The following is an 11,099-nucleotide window of genomic DNA, read 5'->3' as shown; positions in this document are numbered from 1 at the left end:
TCAGTTATTTTTTATGGTATCTTGAATCCAAGGCATGTAATGAAAGATGCTAGCATAGATGCCAACATCAGCTCTCAAAACACAGCCGTCTGCATAAGTCAGGATTCCATAAAGCACATCATTGCAGACTGCTGGGGCAGCTGAGACTTCCTACCAGAAAAGAGAAAGCCAGGTCATCATCCTTTTGGCCAAAGATAAGAAATTACATGAGGAAAGCAAGACAGCAAGAGTACAATACCTTGCACGGCAGCCTTCGTCCTGCCACGATGCCCACACAGATCATGTTTTCTTTTATGTCATAAGCTTTATAGCCACTTTGACAGTCAGCCTTGGAGATTACAGAGATATTCACAGTCTGCAGTGAGTCAGGGTCCTTGCCTAGGAAAGAGGGAAATCATACTTTTCATGAGTTCTCCTAAGAATCAAAGCTTCCTTTTGCTTCCCCCTTTCAACATTTGTTCCATTATCAGAAAAAGTTCAAATTCTGAGAAATGATAACCAAGAAGTTTAAGCAATAGCTTTCCAGGAGATTATCAATAACAACTTGTCATAATGCAAATTTCTATCCCCTTAGGAGGGTGGCTTGTATATGTGAGACATTCTTACAACAAAATGAAGTAAAGTGTTCCAAAACTTTCCTGAAAATTTAGAAAGTGTCTGCTGTTTTGCAAATTTTAGGGGCCTGAGGAAATTTAGAAATATATAGACTAATTTCTTATGTGTCCAACGGTAAAATCAAGTGACTAGGTGATAAGTAACAACAGCAAGAACAAGCAACGACAATGACAACAACTAGAATCACTCAATACACTAGTAAAAGGAAAACAACCAACCAGACTAAGTGGTACAATATGATTTGGCACTGGGTCTTCTGGTTCCTAGTTTAACCTGTTTCCTTTACATCAAAGTCTCAGAAGCATCATCCATGATGCAGACCCATAAGAAAGGGTTTCTAATCTGTCATGGATAAGGAGACCAGAGAAGTATCCATCTACAGGTGCTCTTCTTAGGCATTCTTGGGCAAAAGTTCTATATTTTGAGATCTTACTTTTCTTAGTTTGAATGTGTGTTTAATTCTCAATCTTTATTTGAAAACATGACACTAGTTTTTGAAAGTAAACATTGAGATCCTTTGCATTACTTTCTAGATTAACAATAATTACACAGCTCCACATTTCTTTTGAGAGCTATTTTAGAAATGTTTACTTCATGAGTTATATCAAATTAAGGTCCATTTTTTTTTTTTTGTGGTGAAGTCACTTTTCTTTATTATACCCAGTGACTGTAATCCAGGTTATCATTTCCTGGTGGTCATCAGAACACCAAAATTTATTCTTCTAAGGGTTTTTGTGCTTTGAATTATACAATATATTTTTATTTATTATAATTACTATACTGTGCATTCAAGACACCACACTATATATCTTGGTCAGCTTCTTCCCAATCTCCTTCTCTCTCATCTTCAGGTGTCTGATTTGCCATAGTATTATGGATTTATCTTAAATTTAACTTATTATGCATTTTATATTTCAAGGACATGAGCCTTTCATTGCTTGAAATGGCTTGAAAACTTTTGATAGTGTTTTATTTCATTTCAGAGTGAAGAAAATTGAAACTCTGAGACAGATGAAATTCTGTTACACATCAAGTTAGGCCTAGACATACACATATATTGTCATTGAAACTATTTTTCACATTTACAAGCAAAGAGGATAGAAGGAAATAACAGAGAAAAGACTGGACATTTCCCAATGAGGTGAAGGATCAGGAAATGGTGAATGCAGAAGTTTGAAGAAAGTCCTGGGAAAGCTGACTTGCAGAAGCTCAGAGGAGACTCCTAAGAGAATGCCAGCAAAATCAGGTGTCATCACTTAAGGCTTTGAACTCACTGAGGTCACATAGATTGTAGGCCCAGGTGGAGACAGAGCACATAGTATTCACAGGCACGATGTGTTGAGGCAGTTTGGCCATTTTCACATAGTTACTGGTCTTAATCGGTCTTGTCAGTTTGATTAACATAAGGTCATACACAATAGAAGAGACTGAGAAGTAGGGATGGTGGACCATTTTTTCGTAGCCAACCACTTGTACATTCCTTTCAGTAGCATCTGTGGGGTTTGTGATCCCAAGAATCACCCGAAGATTCCTAGAACAATAAAAATGCTTATAAAAGTATTTTATCAAAGTTTCTGCAATCACACGAACCTTAAGTTGCCTTCCCTAAATAACATTGCCTGAAGATCATCCATTTGTTGAGAGTTACATACAAGTTTCGGGGTCTATATCTAACCTGGAAATTCAAAGAGCAAATTGGGTCTATGACACAAAGGTTCTTCTCACTCACGGTAAATTGCAGTGTGCAGCTGTGATCACCCAAAGAGGATGGATCAGGACTCCAGTGCAGGGCAGGTAATCTGACTTGAGGTAGACCAAATAGGGGGGAGTGGGTCCAGCTATGTGATTTGGATTATGGGCAAAGGTGCCTGGAGAGAAAAGGATGGGAAATTGTCATTAATAACTAAGAAAAACCTTGAGATACAAACAAACAGTCCAAAACTACAACAACAAAGCAAAACAAAACAAAACCAACCAACCAAACAAAAACAAAAACAAGATCCAGAACCCCCAAAACCAAAAATAAAACCTCCATGGGAAAGCTTCAAGTTATTGAATCCTCCTCTTCAGCACTTCTAAATGGTGAATCAAATCTTTAAAGTGACCTATTTTGTTCCGAAGAAAATGACAGGTAATAGAAATTGCCTACTTTAAACAAAGAAAAATGTGTTTATGTTTTAATTGTAAAGAAATATTCTCACATTTGAAAAGTGAGTTCTCTTAGGCCTGTAAGAAAGCTCAGTGGGTAGAACACTTGCTGAGCAAGCCTAATAACCTGAGTTTGATTCCCCCAAACCGAAACAAAGATGGAAGGAGAGTATCCTGCTCATAAAATAACTTTTACAAATGTACCATCACTTACGGGCCCCTTCATCTTATATACCCAATAATAAAGAGATGAAATTTAAAGAAAAGACTTTTTACAGTTTCTCTCTTTAATACAATTGAGTGGAAACTGTTAGATTAGCTAAGTACTAAGCCATTTTTTAAACCAATTTAAAATGCCCCTTATAGGCTCGCATGTTTGAAAACTTGAATGGCAGCTGCTGGTGATGTTTGAGGAAGCCAATCTCTAGGGAGCAAGCACTTAGGCTGACAGCCTATCTTACTTCCTGCCCAGCATCTGATTTTCCTAGAGGTGAGCAAGCAACATCATTCTTCTACCAATTCACAAGTTGCTCTTGTCATCACGCCTTCCCCAACAGAAGGGACTGTGCCCCCAACTCATAAGCCAAATGAACGCTTTCTTTTTGGTGTTGCTTCTTGTCAGTTCTTTGGATGTTCCAATGGGAGGGGTAACTAATACAAGCACTTTTGCATGTCATCCTTCACTCTCAACAACTGTACCATGAACAAGGAAAGGCAGTGCCCTTCACAAGAACAAATGTTTGCGGAGTATGAGGACAAGTCTGGAGCAATTAATTCTGCCCATTAATATTAAGCACCAATATATACCAGGCTCTCTTTAGGAGCTTGAGCTAGCTTGTGAATAAAAAAGATACTCATTGAGAATAAACTTCCAAACTCCAGATCTGTGAGAAAACTGCTTGTTGCTCAAGACACCCAGGTTGTGGTATTTATTTTGGCAATCCAAAGAGCCTTAGAACATCCAGCAAGGTCATCACCTGCTCACACCACAGATACGTTTTCAAGCCAGGTTGCTCAGTTATTGTTGAGTTTTACTATTTTCTTGTATTTTTGGATACAGAAAATGTTAGCAGATGTGTTTTACAAATATTGTCATGTAGCCTATATAATATATCAGTTCTTTCCAGGTCTGCATACTTTTAGTATCACCCATTTGCTTTACTACCTCTCACTCTCAAGCTTGGGAGCTCCTTGAAGATAGAAATGGAAGCTTCAACTACATGGATCCTCACCAAATAAAACACATTGCAGTTCTGGCGAGGTTGTTGTTGCTTAAAAGGATGGCTGGTTCTTTAAAATACATGGATTAAGACTGTCATGAAGAAGATAACTAAAGACTTTCAAAAAACATTAAGTGCCCTGAAGAGGGATTAATATTGGTGACAGAGTATAGATAAATGCCATGCTCTCAAACATCTGAGTTGGTAGACATTAAAAAATAAGTAAACAGAAAACCTAAGTAAATAAACTGGCATGCTAGATGGTGGTTAAAACTACAGGGATAAAGTTAGGCCAGTGAAAGATGGAAAACCAGTACCAGCTCTCTCTCTCTCTCTCTCTCTCTCTCTCTCTCTCTCTCTCTCTCTCTCTCTCTCTCTCTCTCTCTCTCTCTCCCCGTGTGTGTGTGTGTGTGTGTGTGTGTGTGTGTGTTTACTCACACCTGTATATGTGTGTGCGTGCGTGCATGCATGCATATGTGTGTGTTGCAGACATGAAGTAAAGCATCATACAACAATCAATGGCCAGGGTTGACCTAATGGATGTGGGGGGGGGCAGAGATTCCAGACAGATGAAACAGCTAAAACCAGAGTAAGAGGTCTAGGTCCCATCAAAGGAATACTACAGAGGCTGGTGTAGCTGACAAGGTGTAAATGAAGGCCGGTGATTGGTGGAGAATGGCATAGAAAGGATAGTGGGTTCTGTGCAACGTTGGGATTGTGCAGACTTGTATTCTAAATGAAGGAGAGGCCACTTTAAGTGAAGCAGTGATGACATACCCTTTTAGAAACCTCTGAAGCAGACCATGTAGAAATGGAAGTGTCTATTTAAGTGCGTAAATGGATACTCCAGTGAAGAGAGGTTGGTTAGGAGTATCATGAATAGTGGATGTAGTGGATGTGATTGATTTTTAAGATATATTTAGAAATCAGAACAAATACCATTTTCTTAACATAGTGAGCATGGGGTGTGGAGGTGAACCATGTCCAGACATATTCACCTTTAAGTCTGCTGCTACAGCCCTTGGTCAGGTTCCTCTTTTAATCTGGGCCTTCACTTCCTGTTCCTGTGCTGCAGGAGCTCCAGAGTCAGCTCCTAATGTGTAGTGGATCTCTTGGAGGAGTGTCAATGCCCACGGCTCTCACAAAATACATAAGCAATCAACTTGAAATGCAGAAGGCGGTGTTGGCACAGGGAGTAACTCAACTGGGAAGGTGCTGTGGCAGTGCTGAGAGATAGTCAGTCGTATACTACATCTAGAATGATGCCTCCAGAACTTTTCTATCTTCCGTGCCTTCCTAAGGACTCCTTTTGGGCAAATAGAGACAAATGTGCAGATACTCACCAAGCAGGGTTGAAAGAATGCAGAAGAAGACAAATTTCATTACGATGTTGAAAGCCATTTTATGAGACAGAGTTTAGCTAAGTGTCTCTGTAAAGTATAAAGAAGAAAGGACGTGAAATACATATGAAATACCGAGAGAGAGAGAGAGAGAGAGAGAGAGAGAGAGAGAGAGAGAGAGAAGAAGAAGAAGAAGAAGAAGAAGAAGAAGAAGAAGAAGAAGAAGAAGAAGAAGAAGAAGAAGAAGAAGAAGAAAGGGGAAGGAGAGGGGGGAGAGAGAACTAGGTGAAGGAAAATATCTGTGAATTATTTCAGTGGCCAGGTTTACTTTATGAAAAGATATCCCCTTCAAAGTACAGAGTGCTATCAGAGGAAAGAATAAATATGTCACAAACTTGGTCTCTCACACTGTCCAGATCTCAGTTTTGTCCTCCTTTGAAGAACTTAGTCTGAGAGAGATGTTCACGATGTCCTCACAGCCTCCTGCTTTTTTGGCTTGTGCAGGAAGGTTGCTCTCTGAGCTGCATGCATGGTGCAGACCCCTCCTGTCTCTATGATGCTATCCCATTTGTGTGACACTGGTATCTGTCTGTACTCTGGCACTGATGGTAACCTCTCTGCAGGGCACTTAATGTTTTTAAAAATACTTTAGCTATCTTCTTCATGACAGCCTTAATCCATGTATTTTAAAGAACTAGCCATCCTTTTAAGCACCAACAACCTCACCAGAACTGGAATGTGTTTTGTTTGCTGAGAGTCCATATAGTTGAAGCTTCCATTTCTATCTTCAAGGAGCTCCCAAGCTGGAAGGGTGGGAGGTAGTGAAGCAAATGGGTGCTTCCAAAAGTATGCAGACCCAGAAAGAACTGATGTATGACACAGGCTACATGACAACATTTGTAAAAACACACATGCTAACATTTTCTGTATCCAAAAAATACAAGAAAATATTAAAACTCATTAAAACTCAACAGTAGCCAAGTAGCCTGACAAAAGTGGGTCGTGTGATTAGATGATGGTCTTGCTGGGTGTTTTAGGCTCCTTGGATTGCCAAAACAAGTACCACAGCCTGGGTGGCTTGAGAAACAAGCAGTTTTTCTTATAATCTGGAGGTTGGAACTCAAGTCTCCAATTACTGGCACATCTGGCGATAATGGCTCCCCCTCACGGCTCAGGGACAGCTACCTTCTTCTGGGGTTTCACTCCGCCTTTCCCCTATGTGTATATGTACAGCAAAGGAGACTGGATAGCCTATTCTTTTTCTTATAAGAATCTAATCCTTAGAGAGATCGCAAAGCATGGAACAGAAATGGCTGGACTTAAAGCCTTCAGAAAAACCAGTGAAAATATACTAGAACATACATATATAAAAGGAATTTGAATGAAATCATCATATAATGGATAAGATGATGCCCCAGGTAGACATCTTATGTCACCCAATAAGTGCTTCAGTGATAGGATTAGTTTTACATAGTGTTGAGTCCTTGGGCAAAGGGATCTTATAAAGCCCTTGACACACCACAGGCTACTACGAAGGCTATTGGTTACTCTCTCCAACCTAATGGCAAGGACCTACTGATGAAAACACTATTTACCTTGTCCTCAAAATGGAGCAATCAAGCCTGCACACAAATAGCAGCTTCACCCCTACTGAGTAGCATTCTACTGAGGGAGAAAATTAATCACTAAAATTACCAAGCAGCAAATCCTGTGTCTTACAACACAATCATGACTATAAAATACACTGGTGCAATAGTGGCAAAAGTGTTACAACAGACACTAATCCTACCTAAATGGGATTTAAGGCTCACTCCATGAGATGGACCCCATACTCAACACTACTAAAGTGGCTATGAACCTGGAACTAAATAAGTTCTGGATGCTAAGGGGAAACCTACTACTGCTGTTCTGCTAAAGGAACACAACAGTAAAACAACTTCTGATGACATATTGTTATACACATAGATGAGAGCACCACTTAACCCTCATCAGAGAAACTTATTCTTGAAGTAGATAATTATTAAGACAGAAATCAGCAACTGGAAATATAGAGTCTGTGAAACTTTGGTACACTTAGTCCTATATGGGCTGTCTTTATACACTCCCTACCCTCAAGGCTCAGAGATCTACATGGAAGAGGATGTGGAAAGATTTCAAGAGCAAAAGGTAGTAGATGACTCCATAAAAGCAACATCTTCCAGATACAACAGCCCAATACACATAAAAACTCACAGATACTGTGACAACATGGATGAGACTTGTACAGGTTCAAATCAGACAAAATACCAGCATTCAGAAAAAATAAACACAAAGCCCTATCCCTAACAAGAAGCTATTTTCAACTGATACCTACTGGGAAAGGAAAAATGGGTTTTGTTCAATGGAATGCCAAAGGTTTATTAACCACACATACCAGGGCAAACTTCATGCCCAGTCGTAGTAGGCCAGCACAAAATCACAAAATAATGTCTGTGATTTCTTTTCTGGGTATTTTGTTTTATATGGATTTGGTCTTCTCTCTCTTTTTGGTCTTACTGGTTTTGTTTGTTTGTTTTTGCTTTGACTATTTTTTTGCAGAGAGAGAGAGAGAGAAAGAGAGAGAGAGAGAGAGAGAGAGAGAGAGAGAGAGAGAGAGAGAGAGAGAGAGAGAGAGAGAGAATATGAATGTGAGGATTCAGACATGAGAAGGAGCTTGAAGGAGCTGGAGGAAAAGAAAGAAGAGTATAAAGATATAGGAAAAATGTAAATACAATGGAAAATTTAAACAGAATACTGGAATACTAGTTCCGAGGCTGGAGAGCAAGCTCAGCAATTATGATTACTTACTGCTTTTGTACAGGACTTGGGTTAATTTCATAGAAGCCATAGAAGACATATCAGGTAGCTCACAATCACTCTAGCTCAGGAGATCTGACTTCTTCTGTTCTTGGTAGCAATGTACATACTCGCACAGAGACACACAGGTGTGCACCTAATTCAAGATAAACACCTTAGAAAAAGAGTAGTATCTCTATTAGGTTTTCCTCCTCCCACTATAATCTCATTTAACCCTGATTACATGGAGACAAAATATGGTGACGCTGGAGTTCACAGAGTTTAGATGCTTGCCCAGAAGCTAAGCATCACCCTACCATATGGGCAACCGATCATGTTGTTTGCTTTTACCTAGTGAATAGAAAATAGTTATACAATGGAGACTGAAGACTAATATTTACAAATCATTATCCATAATTGCTAAACACTGGAAGCAGCTAGTATGTCCATCAATAGGTAAGTGGATAATAAGTGTGGTACATCAAAATGCAGAAACATTTAATTTTTATTAGTTTTTTATTTTTCACATATACCTTTATATTATATATAAAATAAACTACATACAGAAAGAAGAGACACAGAACATTCAGGAATTACATTCATATTACATTCCTAGTGTTTTGGCTGTTTATATTTGCCAACCTTGAAGAAAACATTTTCTTATCTCGGTGAGTCTAAAATTCTGAATGTAATTCAATGTCTATCATTTCTATCAACTTAAAGAATCCATCTACACCTAAAAACTTCTTAACCCCTAAACAAGTAGGCTTAATTGTGAAACTCAACTATTTGGTCTTCAACCCCATCAGAGGCTTGAGAAGGAGTAAAACTAATTACCTAACTAAACAGGAAGAACAGGCTAGCAGCTACCAAATTTAGTTTTTAAAAATGACAGAGAGAGTTTACTGCCTGAACAGTCACCAAAACTCCCTGAAACGTTGGAGCATCATCTTCAGCCTTCTGGCCCAGTATATATGACAGACATATTTGTAAAGCAGGAACTACTGAGGGATTGCTTACTCTGTCTTGGCAAAGTTTGGCCATCAACTCTGCCTGCATCCAAGCTTGCCAAGCTTTAGGAAGAATCCTGCCAGTGGTTGAAATGAGGATGCTCCGTATTGGTTACAGAACACATGTAACTTAGGACTAGATGTCATTCTTCCTATGGCATGAGTGAAGATTTACAGATATCTTTCTTCTGCTCATGCAAAGAGCAGAGAACTAGCCTTAACTGCTATGTACACCATGCACATCTCATATAATTTTAGGACACTATAACGTTTGTGAGAAACTATATGTTTTCTGAAAGAAAGAACCGGACTTTGAAGCTGGATCAGACCTGACAGGATTCATTCCTCTCAGCATGCTGGACACTGACATCCTATGTCTTTCATGTTCCAGCACCAAGTGCTTCAGTTGCTGTTCCCCATCAGAACAGGACAGCTCCCAGGACAGCTTTGAAGATAGTTTCTATACCCAATTGGTCCAGCATTTCATACTGTCACACACAGGACTCTATTAATCCTGGAAGTTCTCAACATTTAGAAACTGGACTACAAATGACATTCCTACCTTGTTTAACCATTTTCCCAATTTTATTTGGGTCCCTACAAAGGTATTATTTGTCCCAAATCAGCCAGAAGAAACCCTAAGAAAATGACACCCCATTTCCATTAAGCGGGGCTGAGTAGGGTTTTGGTTGCTTTCCTGGGCTTTAGGTGTTTATTTTCACTGGGAGTTGGTTATAAATTACTATTGGTCTTACCTAGACAGAAAACGAGGGTGGACTCAGGGATGTCTCTCTTTTCCTTTATCATTCTTTCTTGGGTTTGGAGGTGGAGGCTAAAAAGAGAGAAGGGAGAATGTGGAGGTGTATGGGGAAGATATGTCAAAAAGTGGATTGTTGAGTTGACTCTTCAACTTAAGGCTTTAACTGTGCTCACAAGGTTATTTTTAATTCATTGGCATAGCCATTTATATATTGATGTAAAACAAATTTAATTTTGATACATTGGTTTAGAATTCAAAGTTAATATTAATCTTCACACACATTATATTAATTTTAATACATTGGTTTAGAATTAAAAAAAGATTATTCTTCACACACATTATAAATATTTCTACTCTAAAATGAGGTATTGTGCCAATACTACTCAAGTAGAATACAAAGCTTACCTTCAATACTTTGAAAATGCTACTGTAGGTTATTTAGGATAAGTATTTTTGACAAGTTAATTGTCAATTGGTCAAATTGTGGCCATTTCGATTACTAGTCTATTGAAACCACAAAAACATACACCTTAGATGTAACAGATGGATACGATTCTATAGACAGATAAGGTAAAATAGTTAAGGCCTTAAAATACCTCAGAGTCCTATGGAATATGTCATTTAGAGATGTTTATATTGTTTTAATGATTCTTTAACAAGAAGATAGCTTAACTCACGGCAACATCCAACCTACCTCAAAGATGATGATGAGCATCCTTGAACCTCCTCATGGAGATGGCTTCAAATATAGCAAACCAGAAACATTTAATAGTTTTAGAAACTGAGTTAGCAAATTACAAATATCATAGAAAAGGTGTGTATCTTTAAGAGGAAAAAAAGATTCTGAAAAGAGTATATTTTGTATGATCCCATTATGTGATGATCTGGAAAAAGGTTGGAGGGAGAGCTGTGTAGAGGAGTATAGTACAGGGCACTTTTAGGTCAGTGAATATATTTTTGCATGATATGAAAATGATATATACCACTAAACACTTGTAAAACTCTGCAGAGCTGCACAATACAAAGTGAATACTTCAGGTTAGGCATAGCTAAAGGGCGTCCATTGTCCTCTTCTGGTCTTCACATTCATGTGTCCATTCACTTTCATGTATAACACATACACACACACACATACATACATACATACATACATACACACACATACATACTACATACACACATACATACATAC

At 38.6% G+C, this 11,099-nt stretch overlaps 1 protein-coding gene across 1 annotated transcript; it reads right to left on the bottom strand.

Annotated features, from left to right (window-relative positions):
• Prss58 (serine protease 58) lies at window positions 1-5,366 on the bottom strand. The gene is made up of 5 exons (XM_051151541.1): window positions 5,327-5,366; window positions 2,345-2,483; window positions 1,890-2,146; window positions 239-378; window positions 1-150 (listed from the first exon to the last, which is right to left on the bottom strand). Exons 1-5 carry the CDS (start codon window positions 5,364-5,366, stop codon window positions 1-3), a joined length of 726 nt encoding a protein of 241 aa, XP_051007498.1.
• Between the last annotated feature and the right edge of the window lie 5,733 nt (window positions 5,367-11,099).

Source organism: Acomys russatus, chromosome 10 (genome assembly GCF_903995435.1).
Source record: "Acomys russatus chromosome 10, mAcoRus1.1, whole genome shotgun sequence".
NCBI lineage: Eukaryota > Metazoa > Chordata > Mammalia > Rodentia > Muridae > Acomys > Acomys russatus.
The sequence above is the reverse complement of the archived record's forward strand: the minus strand, read 5'-3'. Positions and strand labels throughout refer to the sequence as shown.

Bases quoted from the DNA above. Each gene is read 5' to 3' on its own strand.
- Prss58 (XM_051151541.1), bottom strand. From the start codon at position 5,366: ATGAAATTTGTCTTCTTCTGCATTCTTTCAACCCTGCTTG. The intron at 2,484-5,326 runs GTGAGTATCTGC...TTTTCTCTCCAG, and splicing joins CATTCTTTCAACCCTGCTTG to GCACCTTTGCCCATAATCCA. The intron at 151-238 runs GTATTGTACTCT...CTTTTCTGGTAG, and splicing joins GACGAAGGCTGCCGTGCAAG to GAAGTCTCAGCTGCCCCAGC.